We start from the raw sequence: 20,142 nt of genomic DNA, 5'->3' as shown, positions 1-20,142 counted from the left end.
TGGGCACATGGTCTGATATACACTTGTGTAATGGGACCTGGGACTAAAGAAGCCTGCCTTGAGGAAATCAGCACCACTAGTCGTCAAGATCAATTACTCCAAAGTAAGAAAGCATAGCCTCATACATGAGGCTCAATCACCAGTCTCGGCTGGATCACTGAGACTCTCATTAACAAGGTACACTGCCCAATCTTGGGCAAGGAACAAACAGCTCCACATCACAGTATTTTAGATTTATTTTCTATCTTTATATATGGGGTCCCTCAAAGACGTGCTACCTCACCATGGTTAAATATTAGAAGTTTTACAGTAAATAATCAGTTGCCGGAGACAGAATCAAGGCATTATATAGAATTACAGTATAATATAACTTTGTGGTTCTCACCACAGAGGTCCCAACCAGCATAGCTTTCATGGCTAGATGGCAAGGGGGATCCTGAAACCCTATGGTTAGATGCAGGCAGGGGAGGAGGGGTGTCCCTGAAACTTTTTTCGGTTGTAGCATTGGGTCATGGTACGGAAAACACTGAGAACCACTAATGTTGCTAATAATAATTGTTAATTGGCAAGCTCCTCTTGCACAAGAAACAAGCCTTACACATTGCAATGTTTCCATTTTCTGGCAAGGAGGATACTTCTATGCTGCATTGTTACTGAGCAACAATGAGAGAGCAATAATAGCGAATGCTAATACCAGTACATTACAATATCAGCACAAAACAAATGAGGGAAAGTGACAGCAAAAAGTGTTCTCCTCCCAAAATCTTTATAACAAAAATGTTGAAAAACCCAGGCGTAATAGGCTAATTGGGTATTTTAAAATGTGTTGACAATTCTGATATTCATACTACAGCCAATGTGATACCACATCATTAATGTACCAAATCCAAGAGGCAGCACTAATGAATAAGAATCACTTGGTTTTGGAAAGAACTACCAAAGGAAAAAATCTGTCTGGGTGTGGATGAACTAGACTCAGTGGGGAGCTAGGAAGCACTGGCCAAGGAACAAGGTCCCAGAATCAATTTGCCAAAGAACTGGGTATCATGTCCATAGCATTCCTCTGAAGAGTGGATGAACCAGAATCAAACACGAAGGGCCTGCTCCTGATCCCACTGAAGTCAACAAGCAGCACTGAACCCTGAGGTTAGGAATCCCTTACAAACTAGCACATTATTTAAGAAACAAGAATACTGAATCGTGAGGCATCTAAAAAGGACCAAATCCCTTTCTAGTAATGCGGCAACACAATGGTAAGATGGTTTATCAAAATCTGTGAAAGTTTTAATCATCAACAAAAAACAACGAGCCTAGTATGCATCATTTTTAGTGTCTGGATGCTCTACTAACCTTCAGTGCTTATACTAAAAAAGGAAACGTGATAAAAGGACCCATCTATCAAGTTTTTGCCTCACTGAAGTCTTGTTTACTTTATTTAATTTCATTTTTATGCACATAAACTTAAAAAAGTGTACTCTGATCAATATACCTTAAAATCTGTCTTTATATATAATTAAGGCTATGACTTTGTCATGAATGTCACAGTATCTGTGACTTCCAAAGACCTCCATGATTTCAGCCTGCAGAGGCTGGAAGCTGCAGGGCCCTGCCGCTGCCTGCGGTGGCCGGGAGCTATGGCTCCCAAGCTCCCGGGCACTCCATTGCTCCCGGCTCTGGGAAAAAATAAAGAATGTGGCAAAAAGGTTCTGAAGCTCCAGGAAAAAAGTTTACATCAAGAGGAGGATATTCAGTAAAGGATGGGGAAAATTTAGAATTGTTAGATGTTTGAGGGGAAGTCTCATTTATTTCTCTCTTAGAATTTATAAAAATATCTATAGCCACCCATCCTATGCTCAGGGAACCTGCCTTAATAAATAAATATGAACAACGTCCAATAGACAAAAAGATATCAATCAAAGTCCTCTAACACACAGCTCCCCACCTCCCCTAAAACCAAAGAGGGGGCGGGGGAAAAGGCTTTGCAGTGTGCCCAGAAGTTAACAAATCTAGGCTCTGGTGAAATAGAAGGGTAGCGAGTTCCAAAATCAAAGCATCTCTCAGAGAAGAGCTCCCTCCTATTTATATCCAGGAGACTCCAGATCAAGAGTCTCTACTGATTTCAGTTGTGATAGTATGGCATGAGGAGGAAATTCTCTCAGGTGACCAGATCCCAAACCATTTAGAGCTTCATGGATAAAAATTTAGTACCTTGAATTCAACTTGCTCATGAGTGACTGGAAGTTTTATCTTCTCCACACTCCCCAGCACAACTGCCACAGTATTTCTAATTCAGGAAATGTGGGATCTAACCTTTGATCTTTGAAATGGCAGTGTAACATGCTGTGTCTAAGTCAAGTTATTTTTTCTGGATGAACTTCCATCTCCTCGTAAAGGACAAAATAGGGTTTCAAACTCCAATGTGACAAGATTGCAGAAATTAGTTACTTATTTTGGCAACAGTGCCATGTTCACTGCAGCTGATACTGCCCAGTGACTTCAATTGAACATCCCATTCCTTAAAGATATTAAGAGTGATGGGAGTTCAGCGGTAAGCTGAGCAAGGAGCTAAGGAAAGCTTGTGTCTAGGCAGATTTAAACAAGAGGAAACAGGATCTGAATAAGTTCAGGTCTTCAGATTAATGTTACAACTCTGTACAGACAAGATCAAACTCACAGGTTGTTTCAGACTCCTTCTAACCTCTTAATCGGGGTCAGCAAACAAGGAGAAGTGGAATTTTCCTTCTCTGGACACAGGGCAGGACAAAAGACCCTGCTGCAACACCTCCTCCTCTTCCTCCACCACCACCCATCCAGAACAAAAGTGAACTGTACGGAGCAATAGTGGATTGGGGGTGCTCGAATTCCACCAAACACTGGGATTTTACTGAACAAGAAAATTGTAGCTGTGTAAATATTAATAGATTACTATGGATTAATTTAAAAGAATCACCCCATTCAGAAATGTATACACATCATTTAGCAAAGGCTATCCTATGGGTTTGGGACAGAACTAGAGATAAAATAAATTCTTTTCCCTTGGCAGTGACACCCACTGCAAATAATCCATATTTTAACTCACCCCATGAACCAGAGAATTTTAAAAACTGGGAGAGACATCAAATACGTACATGGTTGACCAGCTGTTCACCAAAGAATTTTTTAAATTTATTTAGAAATCAAAATTAACTTTAACTGGTCCACTCTCCCATGGTACCAGTACCTTCAAATTAGGTATTATGTTTCTCGTCTAGAAAATTTGTTTTATACAGAAAGCCAATTTTAATAGAAGCAATGGCTTCTGGATGATTAGGAAGCCCTCCTCAAAAATCTAATTTATATCAATCTTTGCAGACAGCTTTCCTAATGAAAAAAGTCCATATATGACACGCTGGGAAAAGGACCTGGATAGACAAACTATCCTAGAGGAAAGGGGTTTGAACTGGAAAAGAGGACCTGCAATCTCAGTCTGTAGCACACTAAAACAAAATTTCTTTAAGATACTGTTTCAGAGGTACTTGAGGTACCAGTCAGGTTAAAAATATATGTGTAGACTAAACAAGGATAAATGTTGGAGAAATTGTGGTAGAAAGATTTTATGTATATACGGAGGACAAGTCCAATTGTTAGAGGGCAATGGACTGTAATATTGGATTACTAAGGACAAGTCCAATTGTTAGAGGGCAATGGAATGTAATATTGGATTACTAAGGACAAGTCCAATTGTTAGAGGGCAATGGAATGTAATATTGGATTACTAATCATAAATTGTTGAATACTTATTACCAAATGATCCTGGGGCTTCCTTGTAGACCTGGTCACACTCAAAAGAATTAATCTTCCATCTGCTAGTAACTGCTAGACTACTGATAACCTCTCACTGGAAAAAACAAAAAGCGTCCAAAACTAGAGGAATGGTTCAAAAAATGGGTAGTTATGGGGAAATTAACGCAGCAATTACATACTCAACAAAGTAGACAAAAGACAAATAGACATATAGATATGTGGTTGCTATTTATTCAATCCTTGGACAAACAAACAAACAAAAGTACTTCTTCACATAACACACACTCTGCCTGTGGAATTCATTGCCAGAGGATGCCGTGAAGGCCAAAACTATAACTAGGTTAAAAAAAGAATGAGATAAATTCACAGAGGATGGGTCCATCAATGGCTATTAGGCAAGATAGTCAGAGACACAACCTCACGCTCCGGTTGTCCCTAAGCCTCTGACTGCCAGATGTTGGGACTGGACAACAGGGGATGAATCACTTAATAAATTGCCCTGTTCTGTTCATTCCCTCAGAAGCATTTGGCACTGGTCTTTGTCAGAAGACAGGACAATGGGCTAGATCAGTGTTTGTCATTATTTTTGAAGTGTGGGCCACTTTGGCAAAAAAATTCAATGTGAGAGCCACATGGGGTGGGGCTGAGGGGTTTCGAATGTGAGAGGTGGCCCAGGGTAGGGCAGAGAGTGAGGTATGGGGGTGAGGGCTCTGACGTGGGGCTGAGGATGAGGAGTTTGGGGTGCAGGCAGGCTGAGAACAACCCCCAGCCCTCTCCCTGCTGGCAGCAGCTAGCTCTGGAGAAGGAGCCTCTCTCCCCACTGCCAGCAGGCAGCACAGGAGCTCCAGGGCTGGAAGAGAGGCCCACAGCAGCACTTCAAGGCCCAACTTGCTCCCCTCCCCAGGTTGCTGCTGCGTGGCTATTTATAGCCTGCTGTGCAGCTGCGCAGCTTAAAGGGAACTTAGAGAGCCGCACTTAGGATCGATGGGAGCTGCCACTGGCTCGCAGGCCTTGTGCTAGATGGACTATTGCTCTAATCCAGTATGGCCGTTCTTATGTTTTTCTCACGTATATTTGCCTGCAGAAAAAAACAGCACACCTGTCCAATATTTTTAAATATTAATGTTTGATACTTGCCTGGTTTGATAAATAGGAGTAGAGTCAGTAGTCTCACTGAATTTAATAAAATCACCAGAAACAACACATCTTGGATGGTGCTAAGAGGCTCACTCTGTAATATGGTGACACCTTATTAATGAGAGATTTTATTATTATATTACTGCATAATGTTTCTTTAAACACAATAAAAAAGCTCACAATTGTAATGATCATTTAGTTTCTGATATTTATATGGCAAGGATTTATCAAACTTCCTAAATAAATAGTTATATGAAAACAAACTGTAAAATTTGCCCTTAAAGTAAGAGGGCCATCCCAGACGGGCAGCATAACTATGAGGGCAAACATTTTGTACATGCTACTGCATTTTAAGCCTTGCTCCAGCTACATGGAAAATTATGCTGGATTTCAACTCTACGCTGGAAAGGCGACAGTCCCTCCCTTAGCCCTGCCCTGATTCCCAAGTTCAGAGTCATCAAGGCTACAAATAACTTGGAGTTCTATTCAACCTTAAATTGTATTTAATCCTTCCACTTGTTACACAGCTATCACATGGCTGAAATTTGACTTCAAGGTCACAATTTATGTCCTGTTTTGAGGGAAGTATTTTAAAAACACAAAACAATAAATAAAAGTCAAAGAGGTTTCAGCCTGCTAATCTATCTGTTAAACTCTGTTGCTTTTCTTCTTATTATTCAGGATATTTTAAGCCTGATGTCCTCATACTAAATCATTCACTTCACAGCGTAAAACTCAAAACTATCATCTCAGAAGATTTCATATTACTTAAAATGGTGTGGTTTATCGTCAGATTTATTATCTATGATTATGCTATTACACAGAGCTCAGTATGCATCCATACAAACGCCTTCACCTTCACAATTTCTGTCCAGCAAGACCTGCAAGATAGACAGACCTGGCTTGGTTCTTGGGCCACAGCCTTTTTGCCACAGGTACTCACAAGTAATTAGCTATCAAAGGAGGTCAGAACAAATAACGAAACCAGTCTATAGAAAGATGAGACTTACTCATTAATGACCCAACCTCATTCCAAGTCTCTTACAAAATGCTGACTCAATTACTTTGACTGGTTCTAAAACAGGTATCAAAAGACTAGCAGTTTTGAGCTTCAGTATTTGCGGAAATAGGACATTGCCAATACCAGCTCTTTAAAAATTCCCTAGAGTACACTTAATGGCCCAGTATTAGTAATTTAAAAGGAAATGTGTTCTAGAGCAAAGGCTTAGGAGCTAGGAAGGTACTGTGTAATAAGAATGATTTGGACACTAGCTTGTTGTTTGATTTGCATATCTTAATTTCCTTGTACTTCAATCAAACCAACTAGAAAAAGAGGTAAATCTGGAACACCTGGTTCCTACGGCTTGGTGCTTAGCGCTCCATCCTGCTATGCAGATGTATGTTTGAGACCCAGTCTCCCACTCACCAAGATGAAAAAACTGCAGTGAGCCACACAGCTCCTGGGAAAGAGAGGGAGGGCCTTGCCTTAACAACAGTATCATCTCTGGAAGATTAAAAAATAACATCAGTGAGTTCCAGAGGAAGCGCAATTGATACTTGAGATGATTTTGAAATTGCCTGCGATAAGTTATGAATATTATGTGTTGTCCTGATTATTGTGATGTCTACTGTATGGTTGTAAGTTAATAACAGTATTGCTAGGGAGAGTGCAGATCCTGAGATGCGCTTCCCAGCAAACATTTAAGAGACAATGCAAGAGCTGTTCACTTTGATGCTTTAGCTTGACACCTTCCAAAGCTCACCAACCTGGTTTTGGGGCAGCTGGTCAAAGTCTGTGAGCAGACACAACAAAGAAGTTTGTCTGGATTTAAAGAGGCAACCCTCTCAAAGGACAGAGGAAAAGCTAATGTGAACTCAGTTTCCAGAGGTTCAAAGTCTCGGGTAAAATAAGCCTCCCTAAGAATCTAGCTAATATGGACATGGATGCAGATCTTTTGTTGTTTTAAAATCCTCTCTCTCATGTGATGCTTTGTCCCTCCTGTTAACATTAAAACAATACTTCGGTTTAAGAAGTCTGGTTGGTCACTATTCACCACTGGTACAAGCTCCCAACGAAAAGAATTGCAGGTACTGAACCCAGTCAGAGCTGCTTGGGTAAGCATGGCTGATGCACAATATTGTACCCTAGAACCAGGTTTAATATTGGGAGAATCACAAGATTCCACTCAGAGAGAGGTAAGGGCTAGTGAACCAAGACCTGAGTTGGCTGCACTCACAGGCCCGAGAGGGGTAAGAAGTGCAGCTAGCTCTGTAACCATGACTATCATCCTCAGATTGAAAGGAAGGCAGCTATGATGCAAAGCTTTGAGGATCATAAGGAATAAAGAGTGTGAAAAACAACTCAAAAGAAAAACTATGTGCTGCAGTCAAGATTTCCAGGTAACTAAAATACCCTCAACTCCACCTCAACAAAAGTATTTCTAATTTCTGGGGAAACATCCCCCTGCATGGTTGAAAGTGAGATCAATTCTGCTCTTCCTGCTTTAGCAGAGGTTTAGCAGTGTTCTGGAGAAACCTCTCTTGAGTAGCTATTGAATAGTGCTATTGTAGCTGTGTTGGTCCCAGGATACTAGAATTGCTGTCATTTCAATCTACTCCTTCCACACGTAATGGCAGATCAGGAGCAAGAGAAAGGAAGTTGTTTGCCATGATTGGGGAAGCTTACAATAGAGGTCCAGACTATTTGTCTGAAACACTCTTGCTGCTTAAGTTAAAAATTCTCCTTCCCGAGTATTAGCCAATATGAGCTCAATCACAGTTTTATCTATCTTCTGCATGGACAGTTTCTACAGCAGGAAGTGGAGATTTGCTAGTTTTATGTGATGAAATACGTTGGAAACAGGCACTGATTCCAAGAGCAATATACACACAATATTTCAAGTATGTATATACCAATTACATCCCTATTAAAAGTAACAGGGAAAAAGAGATTCTATTATTACCAATTTTCCTTCATTTAACATTTCTTCCTTTCACATGCTAATGTAATACTTTGTGTTGCTACAGTACCTTCTATCCAAAGATTTCAAAGAATTTGACAAAGAATTAAGCCTTATCAAAACTCCTATGAGATGGGTAAATATTCTCATTTTACAGATAGGAAAACAGAGGCACATTTAAGAGTTGAGTGATTTTTGCCAAGGTTACACAATAAGTTCATGGTACACTCAGAAACTGATTGCAGTCTCTTAATTTGGTCTTTTGCTTTAATCACTAGGCCATAATACCCTCAACAAGACTTACCTATTTGTAATCACCTATTACTTCAGCTTTGAACTGCTGTATTCGGAGAGAGCATTAGCAACCCTGCAACTGAAAATATATAGGAGAAAAAGATCCCTCACATACCAGTGAAAAAGGTTCTGAAAGGTGGCTGTTTCCAGATGACCAGAGTCTTCCTCAGAGAGAGGTTCTTGTGCCAAGAGAAACGACAGTCATTCAGCACACTATATACAACACAAAAGAGACAGATGTCTAAATATGGACATATTTTACCACGTAAGTGTATATAATTAAACAAATACATCTAGATAAGCTGAATATTCAGAAGCAGACCCACAAATAAGAAAAGATCTCAAAGATTATAATGAAATTCCTACTGAACCCATTACCTCCTAGCCTACTCTTAACAGTTTTTCCACCATCTCTAGGAGATTGTGTCAACTTCTCTCACAAGATTTGGGTTATTTAAATGTTTAATCCACTTTATCTTGATTTTTTTTCTTTCAAAATATCAATTCATGTTCAAGTTACATTAACGCTCTTACAGAGTTTCACCCTTGAGGGAGGTATTGTGTGTGGATCTCTGATATATCCTTCCCAGTACAATTTATTAATGGCTTCATCCCATATATATTTTATTCTATTTTCACCATGTTTGTGACTGTGAATACAATTTGCTTCATACCATGTTCTTATTTGCAATGCTGTTTGGGGCAAGATTTATTCCAGTTAAGATTTTACAATATTCTGTTCAGTTAGTTCACTTCTTTTAATTCTGTTGTCATCTTCTGTTTTACATACTGCCTCGGCTCAGATTTTCTACAGCCTGTTTGAAAAGTTCTGTCTCTCTCTCCTTTTTTAAACAGCAAATTAGTGCTGGTAAGAGGAGCTGGATGAGTGCCCTGGAACCCAATTCTTTCTCTTATCAGATACCAATAACTCCTTCTGAAGTTAATAAGAGTTTATTTGTATCATGCCAGAGAGAGTACACAGGCTCTGGTGACTTGCCAATATGCATCAACTTTGATCTGGAGGGACTGTTTACAATGGTGAAAGGAGTTCAGTCACCATGTTCAATTCAAATGGCCTCTTGCCAACTCTGTTGGTAAATTCTGTAGTGTGATCATTTGGCCCCAGAAACATTTAATTTCAACAGGTCAGTAAACAGCTGTCACATGGAACTTCTTTCAGTGACAACTCATTTGACGCAGACTCAAACATAAAGGTTAGAGGGTCCATGTTTATTATGGGTCTTGTGAAACATCTTGTCCCTTTATTTTTAGGATCACTCCATGGACTACCGAGAGCTTAAATTCTCTCTCTCTTTCCCTGAAACCTGTTACTTTGTGCATTCTTGAACCATGATGCCAAGTGGTTCTGCCACTCTGAACACACACAGTGAAGCGCTTAACAAGCCAGCACAATGAGGAGCTTCTCTCAAGAACTACACATTTAAAATTGACAGTTTAAGCTTTTCCACAACTATGCATCTGAAGAGGAGATATCTGAGAGGGGGAACAGGAGAAATATGCCTGTTCAAAGTCTGTGAATAAACATGTTCTTGAAACTTGGTCACACCATATGATACCACTGGATGGGACTACAGGCCCAAGTTATTGGAAATGAGAGCCAAGTGTTCTAGTGCTAATGAGCTTAGCCTCCTGAGAAGGATGGAGCTCTTGCAGAGGCTAGTACAACCTGCTCATCCCGTGAATGTGGGTACCATGAGTGATATGTCTCAGCAGCTCTCTCTATAAAATCTCTGTGTTTTTTAGTTTGACACCACACTGAACTCAAAAGTGTCTTACTACACTACAAGGCATTGCACCAACTAGAGTCTTTTGATTACATAAGTTGTCATTTTCTTATGTGCATGTCACAGTCTGATCAATGGAGGGCTCATAACCGTTTGACTTTAGGACAGAGTCCTACACATCTACAGACTTTACACTTACAACACATCTCCTTTATTAAAATTCTCCAAAGGGCACCCAAGAAAAGGCTCTCTCTTGTCCCACACTGATTGTGCATAAACTGAGGCCATGTCTATACAACAGGTGCTACAGCAGCACAGCTATGATGCTGTAGTGTCATAGACCACATCTACACTACAACGGCATAGCTATTGTGTTGAAGCTGTGCCGTGATAGTTGAGTAGTGTAGACTCCTACATCAATGGAAGGTGGTTTTCCATCAGTGCAGTCAATCCACCTCTCCAAAATGTTGTACCTAGGTTGACACAACCACTATTCCATCCATCTAGCCATGTCTACTCTGGGGCTTAGGTCAACCTCAGCGCAGTGCTCAGGGTGCAAAATTTTCACACACCTGAGCAACACAGATAGGTCAATCAACATTTAAAGTTTAGATTTGGCCACAGTGTAGCCACTTTGTTGGAAAATATTTTCCTTGTAAGTTTAAGGTTTACTATGACTTAGTTGTCACGTTAGCATTCCTTTATTAGTCCCAAAGGCCACTTGGTGTTGGTTACATCCAAAGTACAGATATAAGCATATACAGCTATATTCTATAATCCTCAACAATACAGTTATAAATAATGGCCAAAACACTTACAACAGATTCAGGCACAGGAGACACTTTCCTAACCAATCGGTGTGACCGGGGGGGGGGGGGGGGGGGGTAGGGAAAAGCTCTAAACAAACAGCCCCTAAAAACCTTGCTTTTTATAGACTAAGTTGACCCTGTTAGCATCTAAAACTAAAAAATGTAAATGGTATGACTATTTATCCTCATTCCACTATAACAAAACATACAGGGGAGGCAGGGGGCATTTAAGAATCACATAGCAACCGTGTGACCCAGTCAAAAGAACTGTGGACTGGGACTCAGAAATCCTGGGCTCTATTCCTGGCTCTGCTATTGGCCTGCTGGATTACCTTAGCCAAGTCACTTTACTCTGTCTGTGTCTCAATTTCCCCATCTGTAAAATGGGGATAACAACATTTCCCTCCTCAAAGTTCTTTGAAATATGCTGATGAAAATTACGAGTTAAGAGCTTGTTATTATCACCATTACCAGGCCATAGCAGCATCTCAATGGCAAATCTACATGGTAACAGCTTTAATGACCACTAACTCCTACTATCAACATTTTCCTCTTTAAAAAAAAAGAAAACACACACACTAGGATATTCACTGACAAAAAGCTTCATTAACTCAGAGTTACGGTTGCCCTTTGGTATCCCATACCTTTCCAGAACACAGAATTCAGCACAACTCAACCTTCTGAAAACCAGGAAATGAAGAGTTAAGGTTTTTATTCACACAGCTGCAACTCTGTCATCTTTGAGTAATGCTCCAATACAGCCATAGCACATACTTGCATTCAGCTCCTGTTCAGCATAGTGCAAAGGCAACCTATAGCTATTCCACACTCAAACTAGCCTACTCCACAAGAAGCATACCACGTGCCTTACACACATGCTATCCAACACTGTGCTTTCACTTGTCCGCCATTAAACCCAGTCATCTCCCATCTAACTGCTAACACCCCATGGCAAGAACATTCCTGTAGCCCGCCAATTACACAAGCTACTCAAGGGAGCGCAGTGCTGAATCTCTCAAGGTGCATAGGCACCTCTTTCCCTGGATCACACACACACCCTTGAGGGGTACAGCCCCCCAAGTGGCCTCATTTAATAAATCAGATCTCCGCCAAGCTGCTCCACATAATCCTGCCACCATTCATACACGGAATGCAGCTGGAGTCCATGTAAGTGCTACTGCTAGATCCCGGGAAGCAGAGTTGGGGTTGTGCTTAACTCTGAATTGCTTGATTTTCACAAGTTTGAGTTTTGCTGAACTCTGTCTTCTGGTCCGGAAAGGCACAATGGGGCAAACTTAACTGTAGGTTAAGGGAGGTTTTTTTGTCAGTAAATCAGTCTTGTCACTTTGCCCTCAGTAAGTAGAACCTATGTACCTGACTGTCCTAGATAACTGAAGTGTAGCAATGAACACACATGTTCAGACTCTCACTCCCAATATATCTGAGCTGAGAGGGGTTGTCTGTATGGAAGAAGATGAAGGAGCGAGGCTGAGTTCAGATCCCCTCTGCCCTCACTGACCCTAACTGAGGAATGTAGGGGAGCAGTGCCAACCCCCAGTTCCTCTGCCCTCACTGACCCTGATGTGGGGCGAGGGTGCCAAGTCCCAGCCCCTCTGCCCTCACTGACCCAAGCTGAAGGATGCAGGGGAGTGTGCCAAGCCCCAGCCCCTACCCTCACTGACCCTAGCTGAGACACGTGTGTGTGTGGGGGTGCCCAGCCCCAGCCCCTCTGCCCTCACTAACCCTAGCTGAGACACGTGTGTGTGTGTGTGTGTGGTGGCGGGTGCCCAGCCTCTGTGCCCTCAGCAGCTTTGGAGGCGGGCGGGTTCAGAGCCCATCTCCACTCTCCCCACCGTGGGGTGACCAGACAGCAAGTGTGAAAAATCAGGACGGGGGTGGGGGGTAATAGGAGCCCCTATAAAGGAAAAAGCTCCCAATATCGGGCCTGTCCCTATAAAATCGGGACATCTGGTGCCCCCACCCCACCGCGGCACGTGCTGGGGTCTCCCAGGTGACAGCGAGGGCAAGGACCCGCCTCCGGCTGCCAGAGGACCGGCCGGGACGGTTCCGCGCCCGCAGTGACCTGCCCTGCCCTGCCGAGGGAGGCGGGTGCCCACCAGCCTGCCTCCCCCCGCCCCCCAGAGCCGCCCGCCTCGGAGGGCCCCTCCCCCTACCTGCTCCGCCGCAGCGCAGCCCCGCACAGCCGCTCCACGGCCGTCGCCATCTTGCAGCGAACTGCCGCACGCCCAGCTGTCGGCGCGGTGCAGGGGGCAGGCAGGGGAGGGGCCGTGTTCGCACCACCCCCTGGCGGCGGCCCATGGGAGCGCAGCCACAGCCGCAACCGAGGCAGGCCACAAGGGGGCGGGGCTGTCCCTACCTAGGAGGGGCAGCACTGTCCTTGCATGAGGGCACAGTAACATTCTGCCTTTCCCTGACCTCGCTCATTTGTGCCCTACCGTCGTAGGCCAGTTTGCAAACTCATATTAGGGCTCAGAACCACCCTGCACCCTTCCTCCGGGACCTGGGTAAGTATTAGCCCCATTGTACAAAAAATGGGGCAGAAAGGGGCTGTAATTGTCAGCATGTAGCAAGTGAGTGGTGGAGCTGGGATGAGAACTCACAAGCCCATCTGCCATATCACCTTAGCCTAAGCTCTAAAGGATGTTTGCTCCTGTGAAATGAAATGTTATTCTACATGTGTGATTAATATTCTTTCCTTTGCCAAGCTTAAACAGCAATTAGCATAATTTCATTTCCAGTGCCTATTTTTTCACATAACAACAGAGAGCTGCAGAATTGAACATTTGACATAAGCAGCCACAAGGAAGCTGCATTTCCCCCCCAGCTCCCTGCATCTTCACTATTACAGAACTAATATCTGCACTGAAAATACTTCATCTCAGTCTTCTTTAAACCTAGGGAGCCAAATGCAGCCCTAGTCTCAGAGGTATGACTTTACTAGGAACAATAGTCATTAGCACCACAGCTCAGTTAGGCCCAGGGTGTCATAAAGGTGCAAGAACATTTTAAATTGTCTGTAAAAGTACCATGCAAGATGGGCCCAGTTAATCCAGTCCTTTAAAGTGAGCAGTTATGTCAGGAATCAATTTGGATTAGGGTGACTAGATAGCAAATGTGAAAAATTGGGATGGGGGACAGAGAGGTAATAGGTGCCTATATAAGAAAAAGCCCCAAATATTGAGCCTGTCCCTATAAAATCAGGACATCTGGTCACCCTAATTTGGCCTAATGCGTAGCTCCCATCTGTTATTTCTCTAAAGTACAGACTATTATACTGAATCTTTCTTAAAAGGTCCCCTTTCACCAGCACCTATTACTAGCACTATTATTTTTAGGACATACAGTAACTATACTATAACTCTCTCCACCTTACAGAGCTGGGGGGAAAATCCCATCCCTTCATGGAGAGCTGGTCCGATGAGGCAAGGGAAGCAAAGACTCAAGTAGGTGAGTAATGCTAAGATTAGAGTTAGCCATCACATAGGCCTTTTGAAAAAAAACCAAAACCAAAACAACAACCCTGTATGTGAAAACTTGCTTCATGCGTGCATGGAGGCAGCTGAAATAAAGATAATACAAGATGTATGTCAGAGAGGTGGGCGTGAGGGATTTGGAGTTGCCTGTAATGATGAATGAATATTATGTGTTGACTTGATAATTGTAACACCTAGTGTTTGTAGTTGATGCAATAGCAGGATTGTCAGGAAGGGTACCCAGGAAAGGCGTGGGGGTGGATACATCTCTCAGCAAACACTTGAGATACAATCCAAAAGTAATTAATTTGATATCATAATTTATCACCTGTTGGACCTGCCACACAGGTTGCCGCAGGAGTGACTCAGGCCCTGTGGAGGAGGATGGGAATCAAAAGATCCAGGAGGATTAAGAGACATGCACTTGCCCACGCAATGTACAGGTTTTTGAGACTGACACCCAGCCTCCAGCAGTTATAATTCTCAGCAAAATAGATGTGTGTAGACCTCCTGCTTTAAAATCCTTTTTCCTCGTTATATTTTCTTCATACTGTTTAGATCAAACAACACTTTGGGTTAGGAGGGCTACCTGGTCCCTGTATTCACTGCTGGGTATGAGCTTCTAAAGAGCAGATCCACACGTGAGCCTAGGCAGACCTGTTTTGGTAGGTACAGTCAATACATGGGACACTGCAGGCCAGCGCCCTACTTTCAGAGTGGTAAAAAACCATGTGATTCTACCTTGGGAGGGGTAAAGATGGGAGATTTGAGACTGGGCAGAGACCAGAGAGAGTTCAGAGGTGGAGCTAGTCTTGTAACCATGACCATGAGAAAGATTACAAGGCAACAAATGCATCACAATATGTGTCTTGGAAGCATCTAAGAATAGAGAAAGGAGCAGTGTAGTCCCAATGTAGAAGTGCAAAAGGACTAAGTGAAGAATGTGGAAGGGGAGGAGTACTGGGAAAATGAATGAGTATAAGAGGGAGTGTATTGGGTGGGAAGGAATACTTGGGAAAATGAATTAGTGGGGAGGGAAGAAAGTGTGCTGGGAAAGTCCATGGGTGGGGTTGGGTTACTGCAGGAAAAAATCCAAACAAACCCTAGGGATTTAACCTTCTTTCTCCAGAACACAGGAACTGGAGTATATGTGCCATACCCTGCTAGTGAATAGGAAAGGGAATTGAAGAAATCCCTATTAGCAATAGTTTATGCACCAGCTCAGTTCTGTGACAATGAGTGATATACATCTCTGCTCCAACTCTATTTTAAATGTAGGCATGATGGCCTAGTGTGCAAATAATAGGGCTAATCATATCCCCTCTAGGTAACAGGTAGCCCTTCATTCTAAGTGTTCAGAGAAGGGAGAATATATAATACAGAGAAACCTAGATTTGGAGGACGTTCATGCTATAACATGAAACAGCAAGAGACAGGAAAATAAGTAAAAGCAATGGCTCTGGCCTGAATGCCCAGGCAGGCACAAAGAAATCACTTTTGCCCAAATCTCAAAAGGTATACAGGCTCTTAATTTCAAAGTAAGTTAGGAGCCTAATCATACTTAACAATTAGATTGACTAGCTACATCACTCAAGGCTATAAAAAAAATCATGCCCTGAATGTCATAGTTTTTCCATCAACGTAGCTATCACCTCTCAGAGAGATGGATTAACTACCTCGATGGAAGGGTTTTTCCATCAGTGCAGGAAGCATCTACACTATAGGATCATGGTGGCACAGGTACAGTGCCACTGCGGAGGTTATGTAGCAGCTGTCATGTAGATGTACCCTAAATATCTTTGAAAATCTGAGCCTGTTTGATTAGAGTTATTTGTAACTATATGGCAGGTATAAACAGTTTTTTAAAAACATGATTTTTGGCAGTGGCCCTCAGAGATGTTCAGGCTCCTGGGCCACACAAGTTTCAACCTCAATTTCCCCATCTGTGAGATTGAGATGATTCTTACCTGCCTCAGAGGCATAGATGTCCAGTGAAAAAAAGATGGTTACTCACGGTTGTAACTGTTGTTCTTCGAGATGTGTTGCTCATATCCATTCCAATTAGGTGTGTGCGCGCCGCGTGCACGTTTGTCGGAAGATTTTTACCCTAGCAACACCCGGGGGGTCAGCTGGGCGCCCCCTGGCGTGGTGCCGCTATGGCACCGAATATATACCCCTGCTGACCCGTCCGCTCTTCAGTTCCTTCTTGCCGGCTACTCTGACAGTGGGGAAGGAAGGAGGGTGTGGAATGGATATGAGCAACACATCTCAAAGAACAACAGTTACAANAATAATTGTTGAATAATATTGAAGAACAAGAACATCAAGGAAAGCTCATAGATATTCCATATGCAGCAAAAAGATACTAAATATGTTCTATAAATAGTTCATTGTTAATTATTTGCTGTGTTGTAGTCATGAAGTTATTGGGCATATGTTTAAACAGAGGACTTGAAAAGATGATGAGACAATACCAATCCAGTAGTTTGTGAACAGAGAGAAGAAGGAATGTTGAGAAGGAGGAATGTGTCTGGAAGAAAGAGAGGTGGGGAATATCTGATGGAAAAGAGGGACCAGGGAAATCTTGGGAAAAGAGCAATAGAAAGATGGATATGAAGGTTGGAAGGTAATGACTGGGGCATTTGCTGGAAGACAGAAGGAAAGACTTGAGGAGTTTTGGAGAGTACAGAGTAGAGTTGAGTTCCTGGTGACAAGCTCCACATCTTATAAAGAGAAAAATGCTGAAGCTGAGGTCAGATTGCTAAAAGAAAGAAAATTAAATTTTTACATATTGAACATGACAATCATATAGGACACCGCCTCTGGTTAAAGAGTTGAAAATCTCATAGATCCCTGTGGAGGGGGAAGACACTAAATAAGGGAGAGTCCCCTAGCAACATCATAACCCCTTCATCTGGATCTTGTGGAATCTTCTCCAAAAAGCTGTGGATCCACGCACGGATAGGGGGCAGACCAAATTAGGAGGGGCTGGGGCATCAGAAGAATGTACACTTGCATTAAATCTCCAATCCCCACACAATGCCACAGACATTCCGCTTAAAAGTAAATATGGACTATGTCAACACAGATTTGTGATTACCCCCCACGCATACTTCATGCTATGGATCCTCGCTTTGGGGGGTGTTCCAGAACCCTTGGCAGTGTGCTAGGCTGGTAGGGAGCCCAGGAGGTGAGAAGGCAGCTACATGTTGGCACTGGCATGAAGGCACATGACTCCCAGCGAAATCCCCAAGCCAAACCGATCACCCTCACATAAAATAATGTTGCAAAAAGCTGACTAAGAAGGCATCACAGAGCTTGCAGTAACATAGGCACCTTTTCCCAATATATAGGAGGCAAGCTAGGTTATAAATGTTATTTTGTAATACCTTTTCTTTCTAAAATATCTACAGAATCCAAATCTTTTCCAGTCATTTTCTTTTCAGAAAGCAGTTCTCTTCTCTCTCATTCCCAAATATGCTTAACAATTTAACAAAGCTGGGCAATTACTAACTAACTACAGAATTTTCAGGCCAAAGGACAAAGAACAATTCAGTCCTTAATATCTCTCTAATTAAAAAAAATAGAGTGATAGTCTTTATTCAACACTAAAAAAAAAAAATTATCAGACTTAGTTTGCTAAGGGCATTAATGAAAGCTCAACAGTATTATTTGCTGATCTTCCAGAGAAAGACTTGATGGTTTCACTAGATTCTCCTGTTTAAGATATGAAATATTATTGGTAATTAGAAGTCAAAAGAGACAAGAGTGTTTCAGCTAAACCTTTGAAAAATATAAAGGTCTTCAATCTGCTAAATCAACACTGTAATTTAAAGACCTTGGGCCAGATTCAGCCTTCCTTATACCCTTCAGCCCTTCTGTAGTCAACACGTGGGCTGGATATTCTTTAACATCTGAAATAACAATCTGCATTATGTATTTAACTTTGAAGTCCAAGTGCAGGAGAAAAGTTAAACCTGGCAAAACCAGTAGGCAGGGGAAAAGAAGGAAGTCCTCCCAGATCATTCCATTAGGAGTGGAGGGAGATATAGTACTTGCCCCCTGCAGAGCCAGACTCCAAACTGGAAGGATTCCCATAGATCCATGCAGATCCCAGGGGACCTGTGGAAGGCGAGGACCATCTGTGCAGAAGTGCTATACTTCCACTCTGGATCTCTGTTCCCAGTGGCCCACTCTGCTCTCTGCAAATAAGACTGCAATGGAACTGAAAGCTCAGGTAGCGGATGCCCAAGTGATCACCCTTAAAAGGTAGTTCCACACCACAAAAAAAGCTTTGCAAAACCAAGGCTGAATTACCTGTTCCAGGTAAACTCCATTGGCCTGGAATTGGCTAGTCTGCATCTGTCCCACCTAGACCACTTGCTCTCTGCCCCCATACCCACTGTTTTTCACCCTTTCCCCTGCATGGATCCTAAACATATGGAGAGCCCTTTGTGGGGTCCTAAGAAGAAGGTTTGTGCTGCAGAAGTGGCTAACCCCTTCTCCCTTTTTGCGTGGAAAGAATGAAATCTGTGCATGGATCCTGGTTGCTCAATCTGAATCTAGATATTTAGTGCCTTAAAAATTCAACTGAAAAAGGAAACTAATGCAAGGGCAGTAGGACGATATGACTATCTCAACATCTGAACATTCAGTTGTTTTCCCAGTAAACTTACTAACCAGAAATTAGAGGAAACGCTTTGATGTCAAAATATTTGGTGGATTTGAGTATCAGTGGCAAAGGAATTTTCTTATAACGCTACTTTGAAGAAAAGTTATTTAAAAGCCCAACTCAACACCCATTGATGGCAATGGAAATACTCTCACTGCCTTCACAAGGAAATGGATCAAGCCTTACATAGGAAGTCTTTAATGATGGGAATTGTCACAGGGCGGCTGGTCCTTTAAAGAAGATGGGTCTTAGCTCCACCTGTGACATGGCCAACTCTGTTTCCCAGATATGTGACTCACATGATCAGGCCTCACCAGCAAAATAGGCAGGAGAGCCCCTGTTTCTCACTGCTTAGGTGAGAGGTATGTATCCAGATGCCTAACAAGGGACAGCAGTGCACACGCCCAGAGGAAGAAATTCAGATGCTTAGGGGACTTTTATCCCAAAAACTTAGGTGCTGAGTGAGTTTAGTCACTTACAGGATTATGCGCAGCCAAACAGAGGGTTTGTGGATTACAGTGGGGCCTAAAATTAGGATATAGGCACTTAAATTTGGGATTAGGTGCCGAAGTATCTTTGTGGACCTGGGCAGTGGACAGCAATGTGCTGCATACCTTTCAAAATGGATGCCAGTTACTATTATATATTTAAGTCTTAACTATGCTTTGTAGGTGCAGCCCTATGTTGCGAGCAGAATGGAGGTGCACCATCCCCTGGGGAGCACTCCAATTACTACTAGGTTAAGTGAAAGTGCTTTAAAAAAGATTCAACAGGTCCAATGTTCCAAGAAAGCTAATGTCACTCTGAATCAATCTCTTATGTAAATATATATCCTCAATATTGCACTGATTTATTACATATTTGTATTGTGGTAGCACCTAGAGATTCAAACTGAGATGGGGCCTCGTTATGCTAGGTGCTGTACAAACATATAGCGAGAGACCATCCCTGCCACAGAGAGTATAGATAAGACAGCAAAAAGCTGAGAGAAAGGTTATATTGTAATTGTATTTTATAGGTGGCAAGCTGAGGCCCAGAAAGATTTAAGTGTCATCACCTGCCTTGTAGTTGGGAAATTTCTTGTGCTGTGGAAGAAGTATTGGCGAAGGGTTAGGATTGGCTGGAGCATTTTGTCTAGCCAGCGTTAACTCCAGTTCATGCTTTCTTTGTTTGTCCCTCTCTTCACTTTCTCTTTGTTGTTTTTCCATTTCTCGTCGGTAGGCTGCCTCTTCTTCCTGTTGTTTTCTT

At 42.5% G+C, this 20,142-nt stretch overlaps 2 protein-coding genes across 9 annotated transcripts in view; one reads left to right on the top strand and one right to left on the bottom strand.

Moving 5' to 3' along the window:
• The window catches only part of PISD (phosphatidylserine decarboxylase), a 42,567-nt gene extending 29,602 nt beyond the window's left edge, over window positions 1-12,965 (bottom strand). Inside the window, exons 1-3 of one of the 3 annotated variants that reach the window (XM_075059988.1) lie at window positions 12,903-12,959; window positions 8,290-8,387; window positions 4,917-5,031 (exon numbers count right to left, since the gene is read on the bottom strand). In XM_075059988.1, coding sequence (XP_074916089.1) covers window positions 4,917-5,031; window positions 8,290-8,387; window positions 12,903-12,952 — 263 coding nt within the window. In that variant the 5' untranslated portion in view covers window positions 12,953-12,959. Of the gene's footprint in view, window positions 1-4,916; window positions 5,032-8,289; window positions 8,388-12,902 lie in introns of all 3 variants that reach the window. The other 2 variants (XM_075059989.1, XM_032773736.2) reach the window with 2 other exon arrangements.
• Window positions 12,966-13,075: 110 nt separating this feature from the next.
• Window positions 13,076-20,142, top strand: part of LOC116827561 (serotransferrin-2-like) — a 42,755-nt gene continuing 35,688 nt past the window's right edge. For 5 of the 6 annotated variants that reach the window (XM_075060154.1, XM_075060148.1, XM_075060149.1 and 2 more), the window contains exons 1-2: window positions 13,076-13,253; window positions 14,125-14,196. The gene's annotated coding sequence lies outside the window, so the exon portion shown is untranslated. Of the gene's footprint in view, window positions 13,254-14,124; window positions 14,197-14,637; window positions 14,722-20,142 lie in introns of those variants that run through there. The other variant, XM_075060152.1, reaches the window with a different exon arrangement.

This window comes from Chelonoidis abingdonii, chromosome 22, assembly GCF_003597395.2.
Source record: "Chelonoidis abingdonii isolate Lonesome George chromosome 22, CheloAbing_2.0, whole genome shotgun sequence".
NCBI classification, from domain to species: domain Eukaryota; kingdom Metazoa; phylum Chordata; order Testudines; family Testudinidae; genus Chelonoidis; species Chelonoidis abingdonii.
This window is presented reverse-complemented; position numbering and strand designations above follow the sequence as displayed.